Source organism: Rhinichthys klamathensis, unplaced genomic scaffold, assembly GCF_029890125.1.
Source record: "Rhinichthys klamathensis goyatoka isolate OS25496 unplaced genomic scaffold, OSU_Roscu_1.1 h1tg000403l_1, whole genome shotgun sequence".
Classification (NCBI taxonomy): domain Eukaryota; kingdom Metazoa; phylum Chordata; class Actinopteri; order Cypriniformes; family Leuciscidae; genus Rhinichthys; species Rhinichthys klamathensis.
Window position 1 is genome coordinate 246,830 of NW_026606904.1, and position 25,646 is coordinate 272,475.

At 43.1% G+C, this 25,646-nt stretch overlaps 1 protein-coding gene across 1 annotated transcript; it reads right to left on the reverse strand.

The window, feature by feature from the left end:
• Window positions 1-298: 298 nt before the first annotated feature.
• Window positions 299-23,657, reverse strand: LOC130070347 (trichohyalin-like). Its single transcript, XM_056234723.1, has 3 exons — window positions 23,316-23,657; window positions 5,329-7,907; window positions 299-1,413 (listed from the first exon to the last, which is right to left on the reverse strand). Exons 1-3 carry the CDS (start codon window positions 23,347-23,349, stop codon window positions 529-531), a joined length of 3,498 nt encoding a protein of 1,165 aa, XP_056090698.1. The 5' UTR covers window positions 23,350-23,657; the 3' UTR covers window positions 299-528.
• Between the last annotated feature and the right edge of the window lie 1,989 nt (window positions 23,658-25,646).

Below are 25,646 nucleotides of genomic sequence, written 5' to 3' on the forward strand. Positions count from 1 at the left end.
AAAGACGATGAGAGCGCACGTGCAGCCGGGGCAGTCATTCTATTCTACACAACTCACGATCAAAAAGGCTTTAGTTTGGTGGGACAAAAAATTGATTTGGCGGCCGACAAAAAAATTAAATGTTTCAATAAACGACTGTGTTACACTTGTAAGGTTTTTCAGAGTTTCAGAGATGCATTCTGACTTGATTTTTAAATATCCGTGGGCGTCAAGCTCAGAGAGAAAGAGCACTGAACTTTGCGTAGCTACACTTCTTGCGCTTGATTTTTAAACTGACAGGACTTAAAAACACATGAAAATTAAATAACTTTCACGATATGATGGTTAAACTTTGCAATTGATCTTTGGATCACAAGTGCTCCGGGCCAGGAAGCAGCTGACCCGTACGGATCATGAATCACGGATCAATTATGATACCTATTGCACATCTTGCGATATGACTATCGTGGATGCACACATAATCGATGCTGAAATTAATTATCGATATTGTTATCGATGCTGAAATTATATATTGTGCAGCCCTACTACTTACCGTGATCTCAGACTGTGTTGATGTGGTTTCTCCACTGTATGGATCTTCATGTGGTGCTTCAGGTGATTTTTAAAAGAGAAACCCTTCCCACACTGATCACACTTGTAAGGTTTTTCTCCAGTGTGGATCCTCTCATGTGTTTTCAGAGTTGATGGCTGACTGAATCTCTTGTCGCAGTGTGAAAACGTGTAAGGTTTTTCTCCAGTGTGGATCCTCTCATGTGTTTTTAGATCTGCTGACAGACTGAATCTCTTGTCACAGTGTGAACACTTGTAAGGCTTTTCTCCAGTGTGAATTCTCTGGTGTCGTTTTAAATCACTCCCTGTAGTAAAAGTCTTCTCACACTCAAAGCACACGTAATCTCTCACACCAGTGTGAATTCTCTGATGTACTTGTAAACTACACCGCAGTGAAAAACTCTTTCCACACAAAGAACATGAATGTGGCTTCTCCTTTGTATGAACTCTCAGGTGTTTCTTCAGATCTGATGACCCAAGAAAGGTTTTGTCGCACTGTTCACACATGAATGGCTTCTCTCCGGTGTGAATTCTGATGTGAACATTAAGATCATGTTTGAATGTGAAACTGTTTCCACACTGAGTGCAGGTGAAAGATTTATTGGCTCTTCTTTTCTTTAAAAATGTTTTTTTAGTCTTTGAGCGACTCAAGGGTTTTCCTCCAGGTTGGACATGATGTTCCTCCTCCACTTCACTCAGTTCTTCACTCTCCTCCTCCACTTCACTCAGTTCTTCCCTCTCCTCCTTCACTTCACTCAGTTCTTCTCTCTCCTCCTTCACTTCACTCAGTTCTTCTCTCTCCTCCTCCACTTCACTCAGTTCTTCTCTCTCCTCCTTCACTTCACTCAGTTCTTCTCTCTCCTCCTTCATTTCATACAGTTCTTCTCTCTCCTCCTCCACTTCACTCAGTTCTTCTCTCTCCTCCTTCACTTCACTCAGTTCTTCTCTCTCCTCCTTCATTTCATACAGTTCTTCTCTCTCCTCCTCCACTTCACTCAGTTCTTCACTCTCCTCCTTCACTTCACTCAGTTCTTCTCTCTCCTCCTCCACTTCACTCAGTTCTTCTCTCTCCTCCTTCACTTCACTCAGTTCTTCTCTCTCCTCCTCCACTTCACTCAGTTCTTCTCTCTCCTCCTTCACTTCACTCAGTTCTTCTCTCTCCTCCTTCATTTCATACAGTTCTTCTCTCTCCTCCTCCACTTCACTCAGTTCTTCTCTCTCCTCCTTCACTTCACTCAGTTCTTCTCTCTCCTCCTTCATTTCATACAGTTCTTCTCTCTCCTCCTCCACTTCACTCAGTTCTTCTCTCTCCTCCTTCACTTCACTCAGTTCTTCTCTCTCCTCCTTCACTTCACTCAGTTCTTCTCTCTCCTCCTCCACTTCACTCAGTTCTTCTCTCTCCTCCTTCACTTCACTCAGTTCTTCACTCTCCTCCTTCACTTCACTCAGTTATTCTCTCTCCTCCTCCACTTCACTCAGTTCTTCACTCTCCTCCTTCACTTCACTCAGTTCTTCTCTCTCCTCCTCCACTTCACTCAGTTCCTCTCTCTCCTCCTTCACTTCACTCAGTTCTTCTCTCTCCTCCTTCATTTCATACAGTTCTTCTCTCTCCTCCTCCACTTCACTCAGTTCTTCTCTCTCCTCCTTCACTTCACTCAGTTCTTCTCTCTCCTCCTTCATTTCATACAGTTCTTCTCTCTCCTCCTCCACTTCACTCAGTTCTTCTCTCTCCTCCTTCACTTCACTCAGTTCTTCTCTCTCCTCCTTCACTTCACTCAGTTCTTCTCTCTCCTCCTCCACTTCACTCAGTTCTTCTCTCTCCTCCTTCACTTCACTCAGTTCTTCTCTCTCCTCCTTCACTTCACTCAGTTCTTCTCTCTCCTCCTCCACTTCACTCAGTTCTTCTCTCTCCTCCTTCACTTCACTCAGTTCTTCACTCTCCTCCTTCACTTCACTCAGTTCTTCTCTCTCCTCCTCCACTTCACTCAGTTCTTCACTCTCCTCCTTCACTTCACTCAGTTCTTCTCTCTCCTCCTCCACTTCACTCAGTTCTTCTCTCTCCTCCTTCACTTCACTCAGTTCTTCTCTCTCCTCCTTCATTTCATACAGTTCTTCTCTCTCCTCCTCCACTTCACTCAGTTCTTCTCTCTCCTCCTTCACTTCACTCAGTTCTTCTCTCTCCTCCTTCATTTCATACAGTTCTTCTCTCTCCTCCTCCACTTCACTCAGTTCTTCTCTCTCCTCCTTCACTTCACTCAGTTCTTCTCTCTCCTCCTTCACTTCACTCAGTTCTTCTCTCTCCTCCTCCACTTCACTCAGTTCTTCTCTCTCCTCCTTCACTTCACTCAGTTCTTCTCTCTCCTCCTTCACTTCACTCAGTTCTTCTCTCTCCTCCTCCACTTCACTCAGTTCTTCTCTCTCCTCCTTCACTTCACTCAGTTCTTCTCTCTCCTCCTTCACTTCACTCAGTTCTTCACTCTTCTCCTCCACTTCGTGATGTTCCTCCTCCACTTCACTCAGTTCTTCTCTCTCCTCCTTCACTTCACTCAGTTCTTCTCTCTCCTCCTTCACTTCACTCAGTTCTTCTCTCTCCTCCTTCACTTCACTCAGTTCTTCTCTCTCCTCCTTCACTTCACTCAGTTCTTCTCTCTCCTCCTTCACTTCACTCAGTTCTTCTCTCTCCTCCTTCATTTCATACAGTTCTTCTCTCTCCTCCTCCACTTCACTCAGTTCTTCTCTCTCCTCCTTCACTTCACTCAGTTCTTCTCTCTCCTCCTCCACTTCACTCAGTTCTTCACTCTCCTCCTCCACTTCACTCAGTTCTTCCCTCTCCTCCTTCACTTCACTCAGTTCTTCTCTCTCCTCCTTCACTTCACTCAGTTCTTCACTCTCCTCCTCCACTTCACTCAGTTCTTCTCTCTCCTCCTTCACTTCACTCAGTTCTTCACTCTCCTCCTTCACTTCACTCAGTTCTTCACTCTCCTCCTTCACTTCACTCAGTTCTTCTCTCTTCTCCTTCACTTCTCTGAGTTCTTCTCTCTCCTCCTTCACTTCTCCGAGTTCTTCACTCTCCTCCTCCACTTCACTCTTCACTTCACTCAGTTCTTCTCTCTCCTCCTTCATTTCACTCAGTTCTTCTCTCTCCTCCTCCACTTCACTCAGTTCTTCTCTCTCCTCCTCCACTTCACTCAGTTCTTCTCTCTCCTCCTTCACTTCACTCAGTTCTTCTCTCTCCTCCTTCACTTCACTCAGTTCTTCTCTCTCCTCCTTCACTTCACTCAGTTCTTCTCTCTCCTCCTTCACTTCACTCAGTTCTTCTCTCTCCTCCTTCACTTCACTCAGTTCTTCTCTCTCCTCCTCCACTTCACTCAGTTCTTCTCTCTCCTCCTTCACTTCACTCAGTTCTTCTCTCTCCTCCTTCACTTCACTCAGTTCTTCTCTCTCCTCCTTCACTTCACTCAGTTCTTCTCTCTCCTCCTCCACTTCACTCAGTTCGTCTCTCTCCTCCTTCACTTCACTCAGTTCTTCTCTCTCCTCCTTCACTTCACTCAGTTCTTCTCTCTCCTCCTCCACTTCACTCAGTTCTTCTCTCTCCTCCTCCACTTCACTCAGTTCTTCTCTCTCCTCCTTCACTTCACTCAGTTCTTCTCTCTCCTCCTTCACTTCACTCAGTTCTTCTCTCTCCTCCTCCACTTCACTCAGTTCTTCTCTCTCCTCCTCCACTTCACTCAGTTCTTCTCTCTCCTCCTCCACTTCACTCAGTTCTTCTCTCTCCTCCTTCACTTCACTCAGTTCTTCTCTCTCCTCCTCCACTTCACTCTTCACTTCACTTAGTTCTTCTCTCTCCTCCTTCACTTCACTCAGTTCTTCTCTCTCCTCCTCCACTTCACTCAGTTCTTCTCTCTCCTCCTCCACTTCACTCAGTTCTTCTCTCTCCTCCTCCGCTTCACTCAGTTCTTCTCTCTCCTCCTTCGCTTCACTCAGTTCTTCTCTCTCCTCCTTCACTTCACTCAGTTCTTCTCTCTCCTCCTTCACTTCACTCAGTTCTTCTCTCTCCTCCTTCACTTCACTCAGTTCTTCTCTCTCCTCCTTCACTTCACTCAGTTCTTCACTCTCCTCCTTCACTTCACTCAGTTCTTCACTCTCCTCCTTCACTTCACTCAGTTCTTCCCTCTCCTCCTTCACTTCACTCAGTTCTTCTCTCTCCTTCACTTCACTCAGTTCTTCACTCTCCTCCTTCACTTCACTCAGTTCTTCACTCTCCTCCTTCACTTCACTCAGTTCTTCCCTCTCCTCCTTCACTTCACTCAGATCTTCTCTCTCCTCCTCCACTTCACTCAGTTCTTCACTCTCCTCCTCCGCTTCACTCAGTTCTTCTCTCTCCTCCTTCGCTTCACTCAGTTCTTCTCTCTCCTCCTTCACTTCACTCAGTTCTTATCTCTCCTTCACTTCACTCAGTTCTTCACTCTCCTCCTTCACTTCACTCAGTTCTTCACTCTCCTCCTTCACTTCACTCAGTTCTTCCCTCTCCTCCTTCACTTCACTCAGTTCTTCCCTCTCCTCCTTCACTTCACTCAGATCTTCACTCTCCTCCTTCACTTCACTCAGTTCTTCTCTCTCCTCCTTCACTTCACTCAGTTCTTCTCTCTCCTCCTCCACTTCACTCAGTTCTTCTCTCTCCTCCTTCACTTCACTCAGTTCTTCTCTCTCCTCCTCCACTTCACTCAGTTCTTCTCTCTCCTCCTCCACTTCACTCAGTTCTTCTCTCTCCTCCTCCGCTTCACTCAGTTCTTCTCTCTCCTCCTTCGCTTCACTCAGTTCTTCTCTCTCCTCCTTCACTTCACTCAGTTCTTCTCTCTCCTCCTTCACTTCACTCAGTTCTTCTCTCTCCTCCTTCACTTCACTCAGTTCTTCACTCTCCTCCTTCACTTCACTCAGTTCTTCACTCTCCTCCTTCACTTCACTCAGTTCTTCCCTCTCCTCCTTCACTTCACTCAGTTCTTCTCTCTCCTTCACTTCACTCAGTTCTTCACTCTCCTCCTTCACTTCACTCAGTTCTTCACTCTCCTCCTTCACTTCACTCAGTTCTTCCCTCTCCTCCTTCACTTCACTCAGATCTTCTCTCTCCTCCTCCACTTCACTCAGTTCTTCTCTCTCCTCCTCCTCTTCACTCAGTTCTTCTCTCTCCTCCTCCGCTTCACTCAGTTCTTCTCTCTCCTCCTCCACTTCACTCAGTTCTTCTCTCTCCTTCACTTCACTCAGTTCTTCACTCTCCTCCTTCACTTCACTCAGTTCTTCACTCTCCTCCTTCACTTCACTCAGTTCTTCCCTCTCCTCCTTCACTTCACTCAGATCTTCTCTCTCCTCCTCCACTTCACTCAGTTCTTCTCTCTCCTCCTCCTCTTCACTCAGTTCTTCTCTCTCCTCCTCCGCTTCACTCAGTTCTTCTCTCTCCTCCTTCACTTCACTCAGTTCTTCTCTCTCCTCCTCCACTTCACTCAGTTCTTCTCTCTCCTCCTTCGCTTCACTCAGTTCTTCTCTCTCCTCCTTCACTTCACTCAGTTCTTCTCTCTCCTCCTTCACTTCACTCAGTTCTTCTCTCTCCTCCTTCGCTTCACTCAGTTCTTCTCTCTCCTCCTTCGCTTCACTCAGTTCTTCTCTCTCCTCCTTCACTTCACTCAGTTCTTCTCTCTCCTCCTTCACTTCACTCAGTTCTTCTCTCTCCTTCACTTCACTCAGTTCTTCACTCTCCTCCTTCACTTCACTCAGTTCTTCTCTCTCCTCCTTCACTTCACTCAGTTCTTCTCTCTCCTTCACTTCACTCAGTTCTTCACTCTCCTCCTTCACTTCACTCAGTTCTTCACTCTCCTCCTCCACTTCACTCAGTTCTTCTCTCTCCTCCTTCACTTCACTCAGATCTTCTCTCTCCTCCTCCACTTCACTCAGTTCTTCACTCTCCTCCTTCGCTTCACTCAGTTCTTCTCTCTCCTCCTTCACTTCACTCAGTTCTTCTCTCTCCTCCTCCGCTTCACTCAGTTCTTCTCTCTCCTCCTTCGCTTCACTCAGTTCTTCTCTCTCCTCCTTCACTTCACTCAGTTCTTCTCTCTCCTCCTTCACTTCACTCAGTTCTTCTCTCTCCTCCTTCACTTCACTCAGTTCTTCTCTCTCCTCCTCCACTTCACTCAGTTCTTCTCTCTCCTCCTCCACTTCACTCAGTTCTTCTCTCTCCTCCTCCACTTCACTCAGTTCTTCTCTCTCCTCCTCCACTTCACTCAGTTCTTCTCTCTCCTCCTTCACTTCACTCAGTTCTTCTCTCTCCTCCTCCACTTCACTCAGTTCTTCACTCTCCTCCTTCGCTTCACTCAGTTCTTCTCTCTCCTCCTTCACTTCACTCAGTTCTTCTCTCTCCTCCTCCGCTTCACTCAGTTCTTCTCTCTCCTCCTTCGCTTCACTCAGTTCTTCTCTCTCCTCCTTCACTTCACTCAGTTCTTCTCTCTCCTCCTTCACTTCACTCAGTTCTTCTCTCTCCTCCTTCACTTCACTCAGTTCTTCTCTCTCCTCCTCCACTTCACTCAGTTCTTCTCTCTCCTCCTTCACTTCACTCAGTTCTTCTCTCTCCTCCTCCACTTCACTCAGTTCTTCTCTCTCCTCCTCCACTTCACTCAGTTCTTCTCTCTCCTCCTCCACTTCACTCAGTTCTTCTCTCTCCTCCTCCACTTCACTCAGTTCTTCTCTCTCCTCCTTCACTTCTCTCAGTTCTTCTCTCTCCTCCTTCGCTTCACTCAGTTCTTCTCTCTCCTCCTTCACTTCACTCAGTTCTTCTCTCTCCTCCTTCACTTCACTCAGTTCTTCTCTCTCCTCCTCCACTTCACTCAGTTCTTCACTCTCCTCCTCCACTTCACTCAGTGCTTCACTCTCCTCCTTCACTTCTCTGAGTTCTTCTCTCTCCTCCTTCACTTCTCTGAGTTCTTCTCTCTCCTCCTTCACTTCACTCAGTTCTTCTCTCTCCTCCTCCACTTCATTCAGTTCTTCTCTCTCCTCCTCCACTTCACTCAGTTCTTCTCTCTCCTCCTTCACTTCACTCAGTTCTTCTCTCTCCTCCTCCACTTCACTCAGTTCTTCTCTCTCCTCCTTCACTTCACTCAGTTCTTCACTCTCCTCGTCCACTTCACTCAGTTCTTCTCTCTCCTCCTTCACTTCACTCAGTTCTTCACTCTCCTCCTTCACTTCACTCAGTTCTTCTCTCTCCTCCTTCACTTCACTCAGTTCTTCACTCTCCTCGTCCACTTCACTCAGTTCTTCTCTCTCCTCCTTCACTTCACTCAGTTCTTCACTCTCCTCGTCCACTTCACTCAGTTCTTCTCTCTCCTCCTCCACTTCATTCAGTTCTTCTCTCTCCTCCTTCACTTCACTCAGTTCTTCACTCTCCTCCTCCACTTCACTCAGTTCTTCTCTCTCCTCCTCCGCTTCACTCAGTTCTTCACTCTCCTCCTCCACTTCACTCAGTTCTTCACTCTCCTCCTTCGCTTCACTCAGTTCTTCACTCTCCTCCTTCGCTTCACTCAGTTCTTCTCTCTCCTCCTTCACTTCACTCAGTTCTTCTCTCTCCTCCTCCACTTCACTCAGTTCTTCTCTCTCCTCCTTCACTTCACTCAGTTCTTCTCTCTCCTCCTCCACTTCACTCAGTTCTTCTCTCTCCTCCTCCGCTTCACTCAGTTCTTCACTCTCCTCCTCCACTTCACTCAGTTCTTCACTCTCCTCCTTCGCTTCACTCAGTTCTTCTCTCTCCTCCTTCACTTCACTCAGTTCTTCTCTCTCCTCCTTCACTTCACTCAGTTCTTCTCTCTCCTCCTCCACTTCACTCAGTTCTTCTCTCTCCTCCTTCACTTCACTCAGTTCTTCTCTCTCCTCCTCCACTTCACTCAGTTCTTCTCTCTCCTCCTCCTCTTCACTCAGTTCTTCTCTCTCCTCCTTCACTTCACTCAGTTCTTCTCTCTCCTCCTCCACTTCACTCAGTTCTTCTCTCTCCTCCTCCACTTCACTCAGTTCTTCACTCTCCTCCTTCGCTTCACTCAGTTCTTCACTCTCCTCCTCCACTTCACTCAGTTCTTCCCTCTCCTCCTTCACTTCACTCAGTTCTTCACTCTCCTCCTTCGCTTCACTCAGTTCTTCACTCTCCTCCTTCGCTTCACTCAGTTCTTCTCTCTCCTCCTTCACTTCACTCAGTTCTTCTCTCTCCTCCTTCACTTCACTCAGTTCTTCTCTCTCCTCCTTCACTTCACTCAGTTCTTCTCTCTCCTCCTTCACTTCACTCAGTTCTTCTCTCTCCTCCTTCACTTCACTCAGTTCTTCTCTCTCCTCCTCCACTTCACTCAGTTCTTCTCTCTCCTCCTCCTCTTCACTCAGTTCTTCTCTCTCCTCCTTCACTTCACTCAGTTCTTCTCTCTCCTCCTCCACTTCACTCAGTTCTTCTCTCTCCTCCTCCACTTCACTCAGTTCTTCTCTCTCCTCCTCCACTTCACTCAGTTCTTCACTCTCCTCCTCCACTTCACTCAGTTCTTCACTCTCCTCCTTCACTTCACTCAGTTCTTCTCTCTCCTCCTCCACTTCACTCAGTTCTTCACTCTCCTCCTCCACTTCACTCAGTTCTTCACTCTCCTCCTTCACTTCACTCAGTTCTTCACTCTCCTCCTCCACTTCACTCAGTTCTTCTCTCTCCTCCTTCACTTCACTCAGTTCTTCTCTCTCCTCCTTCACTTCACTCAGTTCTTCTCTCTCCTCCTCCACTTCACTCAGTTCTTCACTCTCCTCCTCCACTTCACTCAGTTCTTCACTCTCCTCCTCCACTTCACTCAGTTCTTCTCTCTCCTCCTTCACTTCACTCAGTTCTTCTCTCTCCTCCTTCACTTCACTCAGTTCTTCTCTCTCCTCCTTCACTTCACTCAGTTCTTCTCTCTCCTCCTCCACTTCACTCAGTTCTTCTCTCTCCTCCTCCACTTCACTCAGTTCTTCACTCTCCTCCTCCACTTCACTCAGTTCTTCTCTCTCCTCCTTCACTTCACTCAGTTCTTCTCTCTCCTCCTTCACTTCACTCAGTTCTTCTCTCTCCTCCTTCACTTCACTCAGTTCTTCACTCTCCTCCTCCACTTCACTCAGTTCTTCACTCTCCTCCTTCACTTCACTCAGTTCTTCACTCTCCTCCTCCACTTCACTCAGTTCTTCTCTCTCCTCCTTCACTTCACTCAGTTCTTCTCTCTCCTCCTTCACTTCACTCAGTTCTTCTCTCTCCTCCTCCACTTCACTCAGTTCTTCACTCTCCTCCTCCACTTCACTCAGTTCTTCACTCTCCTCCTCCACTTCACTCAGTTCTTCTCTCTCCTCCTTCACTTCACTCAGTTCTTCTCTCTCCTCCTTCACTTCACTCAGTTCTTCTCTCTCCTCCTTCACTTCACTCAGTTCTTCTCTCTCCTCCTCCACTTCACTCAGTTCTTCTCTCTCCTCCTCCACTTCACTCAGTTCTTCCCTCTCCTCCTTCACTTCACTCAATTCTTCTCTCTCCTCCTCCACTTCACTCAGTTCTTCTCTCTCCTCCTTCACTTCACTCAGTTCTTCTCTCTCCTCCTTCACTTCACTCAGTTCTTCTCTCTCCTCCTCCACTTCACTCAGTTCTTCTCTCTCCTCCTTCACTTCCATCAGTTCTTCTCTCTCCTCCTCCACTTCACTCAGTTCTTCTCTCTCCTCCTCCACTTCACTCAGTTCTTCTCTCTCCTTCTTCACTCTCCTCCTCCACTTCACTCAGTTCTTCTCTCTCCTCCTTCACTTCACTCAGTTCTTCTCTCTCCTCCTTCACTTCACTCAGTTCTTCTCTCTCCTCCTCCACTTCACTCAGTTCTTCTCTCTCCTCCTTCACTTCCATCAGTTCTTCTCTCTCCTCCTTCACTTCACTCAGTTCTTCACTCTCCTCCTCCACTTCACTCAGTTCTTCTCTCTCCTCCTCCACTTCACTCAGTTCTTCTCTCTCCTCCTCCACTTCACTCAGTTCTTCTCTCTCCTCCTCCACTTCACTCAGTTCTTCTCTCTCCTCCTTCACTTCCATCAGTTCTTCTCTCTCCTCCTTCACTTCACTCAGTTCTTCACTCTCCTCCTCCACTTCACTCAGTTCTTCTCTCTCCTCCTCCACTTCACTCAGTTCTTCTCTCTCCTCCTCCACTTCACTCAGTTCTTCTCTCTCCTCCTTCACTTCATTCAGTTCTTCTCTCTCCTCCTTCACTTCACTCAGTTCTTCTCTCTCCTCCTTCACTTCACTCAGTTCTTCTCTCTCCTCCTTCACTTCACTCAGTTCTTCTCTCTCCTCCTTCACTTTTCTCAGTTCTTCGCTCTCCATTTCCATCAGGTCTGAAATGAAAGAAACTAATTTTTTTTTAAATCAAAATAATTAAAAGAGATACATACGACTACATAAGACAACAAAGAATACATAGATTAATGAAAAGAAAAGAAAGAAAGAGAAGATCAAAGAATGGCAAATATCACAAACAGTTAACCTTAAGGCAGGGGCAATCGTAAATGGATTTTTCACCCCAAAATTAAAATTCTGTCAGTAATTATTAATAATTAGTAATTATAGGCTTTATGCGCGATCGATCAAAAACTTCCTGCGGTTAACATGAATGATGTTAACAACACTGTGGGGCAGTTAGCTGTCACACATAAGAGTAAAAAAGAGAAGGGCTTTAAATTTTCTATTTCAAGCTACATCGACAACTTTGAGGGTGAGTATTCTCTCATATCTTCCTAAATCAGTTTCTAAAATCGTTGTCTCCGTTTCTGAGAAAATTAATTTTATTAAAGTTTTTCCGCTGTACAATTTGCCTGCGGAACGTGCAATGCGGAAGTAAAGAAGCTGGCTGAGATCCTACCGGACGTACGTCAGCAGGGTTCGTGCCTAGAGCCTATTACTCGCCCTCATGTTGTTCCATCCCCATAAGACATTCGTTCATCTTCAGAACTCAAAGAAATATGTTTTGGATTAAATCTGAGTGCTGGATCACTCCTCCATAGGCTGGAAGGGACTGAAACTTGTTCCCCGAAAAGTTATTAAAGTCCAAGTGACTACAGTGGCTCAATCCTAAGTTTACCAAGCGACGAGAATACTTTTTGAGCGCAAAAAACCAGCAACAAAAATAACGACTTTATTTCAACTATTAATTTCCTTCTCGGTGGGCCTTGAGTCAGTTCAATAGTGTAATAGCATAAGCTTCTGTTGTTGTACGTCACACGCATCACACACATGACCGGCGTCGGCCAATAGTCAGACTACATGTGACGTATCACTACGCTATCACACTACGTTAACTGACTAGAGGCCCACAGAGAAGGAAATGAACAGTTAAATAAAGTCATTATTTTGGGGGTTTTTGCACACAAAGTGTAGGAGCCAAATGTGGTGTTTGTGCATTTTGATATTGGGTGTTGTTCCTTGTTTGTACAGTGGGTGTCACTCTAATATCACCTGGGGTCAAAGGTATAAAGGAAGGATCCAAACTGCCAACAGGGAGGGGTTTTGTCCCGGAAGGGCAAAGGGTTTTTGACCGCTATGGCGCATTGGTGCTGAAAACGTATTGTTGACATTCTATTGTATGTATTATGGATATGGTTTACCGTTGAAACTGGATAAATGGACTTTTACCTCTGCACGGTCAAACAAATAAACTGAATAATCAGCAACAACGTCTGGAGACTCTTAAGAACGATACAGTAGGGTAATAGAATAACAATGGTACAGCGCGTCAGCCAGGGCACTCCTGGGCTAAACCACCTCAGTAGCCGTCAGTATTAGACTGAGCGGTTACAATATAGTCAAAAACCTGGCTCATTTGGAACTTCGCGTGAATCGGACCATGTGGGACGCAACAAGATTGCATAAGAGGACGAGCTGCCTTGTTGGCCTAAGGATTAAAGCTACGCTGGCGGATGCAGTCAGCTGTTGTGTAGCGGATTATCGGAGCATCGCAAGGCGCCCAACGCAAGAGGTATGTGTAGTGCTACACTTTTTGGGCATTTAAATTGTGTGCACACATAAAAGGGCATAAACCCAATGCATTGGTTGCCATATAAGGCAGACAATAGACTTTTCCTATGGAAGCATATGGGTAGCAATATTCAATTTGAAATGTAATATGCAAAATGACAATGCAATATGTAAAATGGCATTGCATTCTGTATTTAAATTTACATTTTACATTACCATTCTAGCAACGTTTGGTGCAAAATGAAAAGGCAAATGTAAATTATGTAATTTCAATTTCATACACTAGTTTTAATATGCATATTGAAACGCTTTATAAGTTGCAAAATTAAAATGAAAATGCATTACAGAAATGATTAGATATGTGTAGCATGTTCAAGCAAAAACTGTGGCAAAATGATCATTTAAATGTTATTTTTCTTAATTGCATTTACACTCACAGTCAAGACACTTGCGATTGCATTTTCATGAAATGTCCCGCAATGAATGTAGCAAAATTCAATGTGCACATTGAAAATGCATTCCGAGCCGATCACGCCCCCTCCTGCCCTGTCAATCACTGCATCAAGGCGGGGCTTAAGTTGTGTTGTTTCTCTCTATGGAACCAGGCACTTGGAAGCATGACGCCTCCGGATCGAAGTGGTGGGACACGGGGTAAGTTGGCAGAAAGAGAAGAGACAAGGGGTCGGTAGTGTGACCGCAGCCACAGGTAAAGCCGGGTGTCACCCCATTTTTTTTTTTTTTTTTTTTTTGCCAAAACGAGCACTTTTCGTACATACGCTATGGTCACGTAAGATGTGATCGTCAAATACACCCCACAGTCCAGACCCCGAGTGAAAGTTGGCAACCCTAGGTCTAACCGTTTGACGACCGTCGACCGACCCCCTGGTCTCTTCTCTTTCTGCCAACTTACCCCGTGTCCCACCACTTCGATCCGGAGGCGTCATGCTTAAGCTGGACGATGGTCTTTCTGAAGGGGCAGCATTTGCACTTTGTCGCTCTATTGCTTGTGCAGCTTCTCGGAGTTCCATAGAGAGAAACAACACAGCTTAAGCCCCGCCTTGATGCAGTGATTGACAGGGCAGGAGGGGGCGTGATCGGCTCGGAATGCATTTTCAATGTGCACATTGAATTTTGCTACATTCATTGCGGGACATTTCATGAAAATGCAATCGCAAGTGTCTTGACTGTGAGTGTAAATGCAATTAAGAAAAATAACATTTGAATGATCATTTTGCCACAGTTTTTGCTTGAACATGCTACACATATCTAATCATTTCTGTAATGCATTTTCATTTTAATTTTGCAACTTATAAAGCGTTTCAATATGCATATTAAAACTAGTGTATGAAATTGAAAATGAAATTACATAATTTACATTTGCCTTTTCATTTTGCACCAAACGTTGCTAGAATGGTAATGTAAAATGTAAATTTAAATACAGAATGCAATGCCATTTTACATATTGCATTGTCATTTTGCATATTACATTTCAAATTGAATATTGCTACCCATATGCTTCCATATTTTCCCTGACTGTAAAGGCGAACTTTGAGTGACTGTTTTTTTTTTTTATCATGGAGACGCGCGATGCAGCGTCGGACATGAGTTATGAGTTATTGTGAATTATTTATCTCTTCTTATTTATCTATTTTTAACGTAACCTTTTTAATGCTTACTGCTTATTTATCATGTACTTATTGTGCTTTGCAAGCTTTATTTATTTATTTATTACTATTTATTACTTGTGTGAGTGTGGTATACTGTGCTATGTTTGTGCAACTGTACACGCATTGTTGATGCTCAACACGAATGAAGTTCCTAACGGATAAATAAAGTTATTTGAATTGAATTGAATTGAATTGAGCGGGACAGGTGTGGTTAAAGTAACAGCTGGTAAACCCAGTAGTGTGACCAGCGGTGTTCAAGCACAAACTGAAAAACGGGTAGTGAAGCTCACTGCAAAGGCGCTTGCTGGTAAATTGGACATGTTGCAAAATGTTAGAAAGGCTAAGCTCAACAAAGCCAGTGTGTTAAGAAAATCAATGCAAGCACTGATTTCAAAGGGTGATAAAACACAGGTACTGAATGCTCTTGGAGAATTGATTGAGGTATGTGATGAATCAAAATGCATGCATGAATCTTTGTTGGGTTTACTGCCACATGAGGAATATGAAAAACATGAAATATGGTTCAAAGCAAAAATGCTGTTTAATGATGAGTGTTTTGCTGATACAAAAAAGTGGGTTTTAAGCTGTGAAGGTTATGACTTCGCAAATGTAAATGTTGATGGTACTGATGTTAATCCTAATGACAGCATTTCCCAGGTTGGAAGTAAAGGCTCAAATCAGAGGAGTGTCAACAGTGGTAAATCAAGTACCACGTCCTCTGCACGGATTAAAGCGGAGGCAAATAGAGCTGCACTGGAAGCTCGTGTGGCAGCTTTAAAGGGGCAACATGCTTCAGAGGAACAGGAGCAGCAGCTGAAGAGGAAAAGAGAGCAGCTTGGTTTGGAAGCTGAACTGGCTGCATCCAATGCTATGCTGGCAGTATTACAGGCCGTTGATCTGAAAGGTTCTTCTCAGGCATTGTCAAATGGTATGAATTCCTACCTAGAAAAGGAAAAAGGGAAAAATGAAACTGTTAATCTCTTAAACCCTATGGCAAAGGAATATCAGCCTGGAGCAGGGAAATCAAAACAACAAAATGACATGAAAAAGTTGTCATTTCCACCGCATAAACAACTATCAATGGATGTGGGACGAAAGGAAACTGATCAATGGGTTGAAAGCAATACGTTGGGAACATTTCATTATTCCCAATGCCAACCAACAACTGCTCAAACAAGGGATATGGAAGGAGCGCAATCCCAATCTCAGATCCGTCAAAATCCGCCTGGAGACATACTTAATATCATGCACAGGCAAAATGAAATATCAGCAACTTTAGTTCAGCAGCAGCGTTCGTTGTCTCTACCACCACGAGCTATTCCCATCTTTGAAGGTGACCCTCTCCAATACAGAGCATTTATTAAGGCTTTTGAGCAAGGAAGGACATGCAAAGTTTGTGGCCAAACTCATCCAACCGTGCTGCATATTAAAAGGCAAACAACAGCTATGGTACAGTCAGAGGAGCCATATAATACCCAGCCAACTTCGCAGGAAACATGTGGACATACAGGGGCCGGTAAGGACCAGTGCGTTCTGTCCATCCTCCCTGTAAAGGTGAAATCTGCGAAGGGAAATTGCATCATAAACACCTATGCTTTTCTGGATCCTGGAAGTTCAGCCACATTCTGCATGGAAGATCTAATGCAGAAGCTGAATATTACAGGCAGAATAACTAATTTCTTATTGTGCACCATGGGGCAAGAAACTGTTGTTCCAGCCTTCTCGTTGGCTGGTTTGGAGGTATCTGATCTGGACAGCAATTGCTTTTATAGGCTCCCGGATGTTCTCACGCAAAGGAAAATGCCAGTTACTTCGGATAACATGGTAACGCCTGAAGACCTGGCTAGCTGGCCGTACTTGTCAAAAGTACACATCCCAAGCATAAAAGGAAACTTTGATCTCTTAATTGGGACCAATGCTCCCAAGGTATTAGAACCTTGGGAGGTCATCAACAGCTGCGGGAATGGCCCGTATGCTGTTAGGACGGTGCTGGGATGGGTCGTTAGTGGTCCGCTGAATGGTAACAGCAGGGCGCTGGAGGAGGAGCTTCCCGCTGCTATGGTGAACAGGATATCTGTGGGCAAACTGGAAGAGATGCTGACTATTCAATACAATCACGATTTCAATGAAAAGAATATGGAAAAGAAGGAAATGTCCAGAGAAGATCGTAAGTTTCTTGAAATTATGGAGCACTCGGCAGTACTTCAAGAAGGTAAATATTGTTTGAAATTGCCCTTCAGGAACAAGGAAGTCTAGCTCCCCAACAATTTTGCAGTGGCTAAGCAGAGGATGAAGGGTTTGAAGAAAAGGTTCCTTAAAGATAGACACTTGCACCAGGAGTATACAGGATATATGAAAAAACTCATTTGTAATACCTATGCGGAGCAAGTACCTCAGCAACAACAGCATTGTGAGAGAGGAAAGGTGTGGTATATTCCTCACCATGGTGTCCACCATTCGAGAAAGGGTTCCCTTCGTGTGGTGTTCGATTGTGGAGCCACTTGTAAAGGGGTCTCGCTAAATAGTGAGCTCTTGCAGGGTCCTAACCTCACCAGCTCACTGCTAGGAGTTCTAACCCGCTTCAGACGGGAACCTGTGGCTTTCATGGGTGATATTCAAGCCATGTTCCACCAGGTGAGGGTTGCTGAGGGAGACAGAGACTTTCTGCGCTTTCTCTGGTGGCCAGATGGGGACATCAGTAAGGATTTTGTGGAGTTTAGAATGACTGTACACCTGTTTGGCGCTGTTTCGTCCCCCAGTTGTGCAAGCTACGCACTGAGAAGAACTGCTGATGATAATAATTCTGAGTTTTCAGCTTAAGTTCTTCAATATATTAAGCATAATTTTTATGTGGATGACTGTTTGAAGAGCTCAGCCACAGATGAAGAAGCTATCCAGATGGTAAGATATCTAATTGCTCTGTGTCGAAAGGGAGGCTTCATTTTAGAGAAATGGATAAGTAACAGTCGCATTGTCTTGCAAGCCATGGCAGAAGATCAGAGGGCTAAAGACCTTAAGGAGTTGGATCTGGACCGAGATACACTTCCAGTAGAAAGAGCTTTGGGTCTACAATGGTGTGTGGAGACTGACTCTTTCAGGTTCAAAATGGAGATAAAACAACAGCCTCTAACCAGACGGGGTATGTTGTCAGTTAACAGCTCGGTGTACGATCCGCTTGGGTTACTGGCACCTGTCACTTTACTTGCTAAATTGATGCAGTAAGAACTCTGTCGGAGACATTGTTCATGGGATGATGCTCTGCCACAGGACATCTTGCGCAAATGGGAAATGGGGTTGAAAGATCTGGATTTGCTGACTGCATTAAATGTGGATAGGTGCATTAAGCCAGTGTATTTTGGAGAAGTCAGGCAACTACATCACTTTGCCGATGCCAGTGAAGATGGATATGGGACGGTAACCTACATTCGGATGTTAAATCAGGAAAACAACATCCAGGTCACATTTCTGCTTGGTAAAGCCAGAGTGACACCACTGAAGGCTGTAACTATTCCCCGACTGGAGTTGACAGCAGCTGTCCTTGCTGTCAGAGTGGACTTAATGTTAAAGGCGGAATTGGATTTCCAGTTGGAGGAGTCAATATTCTGGACTGACAGCACTTCAGTGTTAAAGTACCTTAACAACGAGGACAGGCGCTTCCACACATTTGTGGCCAACAGAATCTCGACCATCAGAGAAATATCTGAACCCTCACAGTGGAGACACGTTGGTTCTAAAGATAATCCAGCGGATGATGCATCGAGGGGTCTGAATGTCTCTGACTTTCTGAAGAAAAGCACGTGGTTTAGAGGTCCTCTATTTCTTTGGCAGCAGGAGGAAGACTTTTTTGGGTTAGCACACAGGAGGAAGACTTTTTCTCCGGCAAAAGTTCCTCCGGCACACACATGGAAGTCAAACATCCCCTCATTCTCGCCAAAGATCAGCATGTCTCCATGCTTATTCTTAAACATGTACATCAGACTCTGGGCCATGGTGGACGGACTCATACACTGTCTACAGTGAGGAAGAGGTTTTGAATTACCAAGGCCAATTCAGCAGTTAGGAAGGTTATTGCTGAATGCAGCTTTTGTAGACGGTACAACGGAAGAGCAGTGGAACAAAAAATGGCAGACCTCCCAAAGGTGAGAATCCTTCCGGATCTACCACCATTTACGAACACGGGAGTAGATTACTTTGGACCAGTTGAAGTAAGGAGGGGACGATCAACCTGTAAGCGATACGGAGTTATATTTACCTGTATGGCAAGCAGTGCCATCCATCTGGAAGTGGCAGTATCCCTGGAAACGGATGCATGCATCAATGCTTTGCGGCGTTTTATCAGCAGGAGAGGACAAGTGGGACATCTGAGGTCAGACAACGATACCAACTTCATTGGGGCGGAAAGGGAACTCAAGAAGGCTCTTGTTGCTTTGAACCAGGATATAATTCAAGGAGCCATGTCGCAGGTTGGAATCCGTTGGAGTTTTAACCCACCAGCCATGGTGGTGTGTGGGAACGGATGATCCGCCTTGTGCGAAGGGTTCTGACTTCTGTCCTACGTCAGCAGACATTGGATGATGATGGACTTCATACGGTGTTCTGTGAAGTAGAGGCCATTTTGAATGATCTGCCTATTATTAAGCTCTCAGATGATCCCAGCAACTTGGAACCTCTTACTCCTAACCATCTTCTTCTTCTGAAGGGTAAACCAGCTTTGCCACCTGGAGTGTTCAATTCTCACGATCAATATGGGAGAAGACGTTGGAGACAGGTACAGTACCTCTCGGATCTTTTTTGGAGGAGATGGATGCGAGAGTACTTGCCCTTGCTTCAAGAGAGGCAAAAGTGGAATCAGAGGAAGAGGAGTTTGATTGCTGGAGACATTGTGGTAATAATGGATTCTTCAGCTCCTCGTGGCTCTTGGCCACTCGGCAAGGTTCTGGAGGTTTTTCCAGACAAACATGAGTTTGTGCGGTCTGTAAGATTACAGACTAAAACTAACATCATGGAAAGGCCAGTGACAAAGCTCTGTTTGGTGCATGGAGTATAAATATGTTTGTTAATGCTGGGCTTGACTGTATTTTGATGAATTGTAACATTTTGGCTCTTTCAGTTTGTTTGAATTGTAATGGCTGCTGGTCATTAACAATTAGGTGCCGGTGGGTAGGAGCCAAATGTGGTGTTTGTGCATTTTGATATTGGGTGTTGTTCCTTGTTTGTACAGTGGGTGTCACTCTAATATCACCTGGGGTCAAAGGTATAAAGGAAGGATCCAAACTGCCAACAGGGAGGGGTTTTGTCCCGGAAGGGCAAAGGGTTTTTGACCGCTATGGCGCATTGGTGCTGAAAACGTATTGTTGACAGTCTATTGTATGTATTATGGATATGGTTTACCGTTGAAACTGGATAAATGGACTTTTACCTCTGCACGGTCAAACAAATAAACTGAATAATCAGCAACACAACAACGTCTGGAGACTCTTAAGAACGATACAGTAGGGTAATAGAATAACAATGGTACAGCGCGTCAGCCAGGGCACTCCTGGGCTAAACCACCTCAGTAGCCGTCAGTATTAGACTGAGCGGTTACACAAAGTATTCTCGTCACTTGATAAACTTAAAATTTGAGCCACTGTAGTCACTTGGACAATTTTAATGATGTCTTTTATAACTTTTGAGGGCTGGCAAGTTTCAATCCCTTAAAAGCCTATGGAGGAGTGATCAGATTAATCACAAATATCTTAATTTGTGTTCCGAAGATGAACCAAAGTCTTACGGGGTTGGAACAACATGAGGGTGAGTAATTACTGACAGAGTTTTCATTTTTGGGTTAACCAACCCTTTAATTATACGTCCCTGAAACTTACCATAAACTAGGCACAGAGATCTTCCAGTTATAAAACACTACAGGCACAAATGCCATGTTTCTTTAGTGAGAACTATTAAATATGTTGGATCAATCACACAATTATCTAATGTGATATGAACATTAAAATACTGCCATAGTATATGACACCAACATTGAAATTTAATTGCATTACAAACTACTAAAACGTTTGAATTATTAAGGACCGTTCAAGAAACACAAGATGAATTTCAGTGCAAGAAACTATTTAGTTAAAATACGCACAAAATTCAGGTAACATTCTTACACATTGTAAACCATATATAAAATAAAACAGTTAAAATATATACATTTTGTTTGACCTGATGTTGACAATTAATATGAAACTTCACTCTACTGACCATTTTTTGTAAAAAAAAAAAAAAAAAAGAAACTTTTGCTGCCATTTCACAGTTTACCGGTTTATCTAAAAGTGATGAAGTGCTTGAATGTTTCTAACATGAATGTTCTCCAGCATCATGAATGAATGAAGAATAGGGGTGCTCCGATCAGGATTTTTGGGGCCGATCACCGATTACTGGAAGCTGTATCACCCGATACCGATCACCGATTACAGAGTCTATTTGAAGCCTTCTATTTATCATGTAGCATTATTATTAAACTATATTTAACAACAATGTACATTAAGTATTACATTTAAGAGAAGAGAATGTTTCATGAATTTACACCTGTTGCATTATCAGACATGAAAACTAGGGATGCACGATGATATCGGCCGATAAAAGCTTAAAATGACCATCATCGGCATCGGCCGATATGAATATTTCTGCTGATGAGCCTTGCCGATAGGGTGGCGTGTTTCCTATGCGCACGTGACGACCGCGAACGAAGCATGAGAGCCAGCAACTTAAACGACCAACTAGGGGTGTGTGTCTCACGGTTTTTGATCGTGGACGATTAAAATGTCTCCACGATCTGCTTTTGAAGATACATCATAGTATTGTGCATTCTATCAGTTCAGTTCTGGCGCCTTCATCTCAACATACTGTACAACGCGACGTACATTCACATCACATGTAAACGCAGAGGTAGAGTTACACTCACGGGACACCGCAATTCACAAAAGTTCATTGTTTGCATGTGCGTCAAAGTCTTGCTAGGTAAACATGTCATTCACGTGCTGATGCGCTGTTCTAACATCCGCTTTTCTGAGCGCGTTACACCCGACGCTCACAGGAACTAAAGCCTGTCACAGAGCCTGCATACTGGACTAATCTTTCGAGTCTTATTGCGCTGATACTGTCAAATACACACACGGTTTACATAAACAAAGTTGGTTATGTCTAAAGTGAAAGCAAACAGAGAAAATCTGCTTGTCAAATGCGTGTATATTAGACGCGTCGCGTTACTCGCGTGCAGTTCTTAAAGAGACAGTAATAATATGCTGCCGCTTGTCCTTAAAGAGATACTGCACCCAGAAATAAAAATTCTGTCATTATTTACTCACTCTAATGTTGTTCCAAACCTGTATTCATTTCTTTCTTGTGCTTAAATATACTATGGAAGTCACTGGAGTACAGCAACTGTTTGGTTAGACACATTCTTCCAAATAACTTTTATAATTTCAACAGAAGAAAGAAACTTGCGAGAGTAAATGATGACAATTTAAATTTTTGGGAGAACTATCCCGTTAATGTTAATAAAACAACAAAACAAAGAGGAAATCACTCACTGCTCTTGACTGAGAACTTTAATAGAAGCTTAATACGCTTTTTTTGCACTTAAAAAAATATATATATATATATCGGTATCGGTATCAGCATCGGGCAAAATAAGTTTGAAAATATCGGAATATCGAATATCAGCCAAAATCCTATATCGTGCATCCCTAATGAAAACGGGTCAGGGGTGAAAAAGGTGAGAAGGATATTACCCCTCTAGGGGGGTCCGGGGGCATGCTCCCCCCGGGGCCAAATTATTTTATAGTCTACTATAAAATTAATAGAGTTGTTCCGATTCCGATACTAGTATCGGAAATGCCGCCGATACCAATAAAAATGCTGGCATCGGTATCGGAGAGTACTTCTACCCATGTACCGATCCGATACCATTTTCTTAAACAATATCTAGTTATGCACGCTAGCTTTGCATAACGCAGCAAATCAGAGATCAATTCTTCTTCGCTGCTCTAAACAGTGGTTGCTTGTGGCGACACAGGAAGTTGTGCTGTTGCCACAAGCAACCACTGTTTAGAGCAGCGAAGAAGAAAACACGCGCGCACGATAGCAGTATGTCCGCTGTTTAGCAGTATTTCAGACTGGACCAACCAGCCAGGAAAACGGCGACATGTCTCGTATGCCATACTGCAATTTCGAGGGGTGGAACAAGTATTAGCAACTTCAACACGAGTAACTTAAAGCATTTGAAGACGCTTCACCCCGCAGAACACGATTACACAAAGGCAAGGGCAGAGAAGAATGAGCCGCACCAGAATCAACAATCTCTGAAAGCTTCATTGAAACGAAGAGAAAAGTTTTCAAAAGACAGCCAACGAGCGATAAATATAACCGACAACATGTATTGAGTTTATTGTTCTGGATGACCAGACGATGTCAAAACTGAAATGCCGTTTATTTAACAAAATTGTTTATGGACTTTAAATTATAAAGAGATTATTTTCTTATATTATTCATATATCATTTTTTAGAATCCTAGATTTATTTGTTGCACTTTTTTTATGCAGTTATATAGTAAAACTAAAATACCTTTTTCAGTTTATAGTATTAGATGTGTGGTTGCATTTTAAGTTCTTTTTCACTTAAGAAAGATAAATAATATATTGCTGTGAAATGTATGTCAGATAATAAAAATACTCTAGTTCACTGTATGTATTTGTTCATGTTTAATTAAGGGATAAGTCTGAAACACGCAATAAAATAATTCTATCAGTTCATACAGTGCTAGTATGAATTGCAGCTGTATAGATACTGTACACACCCAGGTATCGGATCAGTACTCGGTATCGGCCGATACCCTGAGTCCAGGTATCGGAATCGGTATCGGGAAGGGAAAAAGGGTATCGGAACATGAGTTTCCCGTCCTCTGATCGGCTTTTCTGGATCGGCCTTTATAGAGACCGCCGATCACACATCCCAAAGCAATTATCGGCCGATTGTGATCGGCGACCGATCAATCGGAGCACCCTTGATGAAGAATAAACACCAACCTCTTTGTTCTTCAGGATCTTCAGTGTGTTTCATTCTGCAGGGTTCTGGATCACTCGTGTTCTCACTGTCCTCTTTAATAAACTCAGTCTTGGCAGATTTCAGCTCTTCCTGATGCTTTCATGCTCGTCTTCACTTGTAGCTGATGGGAATTTACAGCTTTTTTTGGAGAATGGCAGTGGGAGGAGTTTCACTGATGATGAATTACAATGGGAGGAGCTTCAATGATGATGAATCACAGTGGGAGGAGCTTCAATGATGATGAATCACAGTGGGTGGAGCTTCAATGAAGATGTGATCTGCCAAAACATCAAATAAGTTACTGAGTTTGTTTTTTAAGCTCATGGACAACATATAAAAGTATTGTAAATTATACCTAATATAATAAATGGTAAGGAAAGCAGTTAAAAAGCATAAGAAATAAACATAGGCTACATATAGTAACCAACAAATACTCTCAGCCTGTTTACACCAATGAAATAGTACATTTACAGGAGATGTGAAGACATCAGCATAATAAATGAGGTGAAAACGGGAACTACTGAAATAAAGAGTGTTTTCAGCAGATCTGTTAATATTGATGATCCTCAGACTATCAACACTCATTCAACAAGCCATTCAGGATCATCAGCAGATCATCTCTCTTTATTCTGAGTGTTTGCTGTTAAAAACACATTATTTGTAGATAGATAGATGATAAAAGTCTGTAAAAATGAAGGACAATACTGTTATTTTTCACAATATAACATGGATGAATCATCAATTATATAACAAAATATTTAAATAAATAACCTCTTTACGAACCTCTACAGTCAAATAACTAGTCTAAAACACCATAATATGTAAATCTAAATATATTTTGACTTTATAATAACTATAAATTGCAATAAAGTAATTCAACCATTAACATGTAACATATTTGTATATACAGAAACTGACAATGATCATAAAATCTTACAAAAATAACTCTTACGTTTCCTGTCACACTTCATTAATATTTGGGTCAGTGACAAACAAGGCTTGTCAAGATGAGAAATTCGAAAATCTTGTAAAAACTTGTTTCAAATACCAGTTAGACCAACTGACCATGTTGCTTCTAGAGTCAAATGCCATTGCTTGAAGAAATTGTGACTGGAAATCAAGCATGGACGCTCCCGCTCCACTCCGCTCACATGCTCTGGATCAAAACGTGAAAATATTTAGAGGCTTTGTTCACCACAGACCTTATTTCAGGCGATTTAGCAAAAACCCATTCAAAAATCCCATAGACTTCAGAGCGAGGGAACCGAGAGTGCCTAAATGCTAACTCACTTCCGCGTTTTGGCCTACAGAGTGACGTCGTAACTTCGGCACTCTATATTACCTAAATGACACATTGAATTGTGGTTACACCACCTTGACACTTCAGGAATTTTACTTGACTCACATGATTCTCCAAATTAATTATAATATCCACAACAATGGTGTTCCATTTACTGATAAATAGCTATAAAGTAAAATTATGCCAAACTAGCTGATATGGTGTTTTATTGAGAATTTCACCTTTATTAAACAAGATAAATTATTTGGTACAAAGTTTTGACGGTTACACCACATAGACTTTTTTGCAATCACCTCCCAAATATTCTCTCAAAATGTATTAAAACCAGATATTTTAGACTTGGGCTGCGTTCCAAACCACATACTCAATGAGTAGGTACTTAATTTCAATGAGCACTTACTTAACGAGCTCTAAAATAGTAGGTAATTTATAGCCAAATCTCGTTGAGTATGAATGCGATCCGGACATCATCCGCCATGTTGACGTTATCATGTGACCTACGACTTAAAAGAGGAACGACACGTTTAATTCATCTATCTGTAGATATCTTGATATCGATGAAACTTGCTCATTTTGTGGTATTGTTGAAGAAACAGCTGCCAATTTATTTTGTGAATACATTTAGGGTTGATTTAAGTTGTTATATTTTAAACCCTACTAATGTGTCCCCCAGTTTTATCCTTATAACGATATTTTTTTTAAGAAACCCCCAAATCGTCATCGCTTGAATATGTTGTTAATTTCTTTATTTTATACCCAAAAAGTTTCTCCTTTAAGTTTTCCTCTTTTCTTGATGAATTTACCTCTCGTTTCATCCCTCAGACTTATAACAACAAAACAATTTTTAATGTATTATGAAGAACTATTTAAAGATATTTAGCCTTGTTATTGTTCTTTTTTCCTGTGTATATATATCATATTATGATGTACACAAACCAATGATCTTTATGTTTTCTGTTTTGTCATTATGATTGTTCATTGTTAGATACAACTATGGTATCTTTCCATGATC

Coding starts and splice junctions, on each gene's coding strand:
- LOC130070347 (XM_056234723.1), bottom strand. CDS start 23,349: ATGAAACACACTGAAGATCCTGAAGAACAAAGAG. Junction 7,908..23,315: donor AGATCCTGAAGAACAAAGAG/GTTGGTGTTTAT, acceptor AGGAGAGAGAAG/AACTGAGTGAAGTGGACGAG. Junction 1,414..5,328: donor AGAGAGAAGAACTGAGTGAA/GCGGAGGAGGAG, acceptor TATGAAATGAAG/GAGGAGAGAGAAGAACTGAG.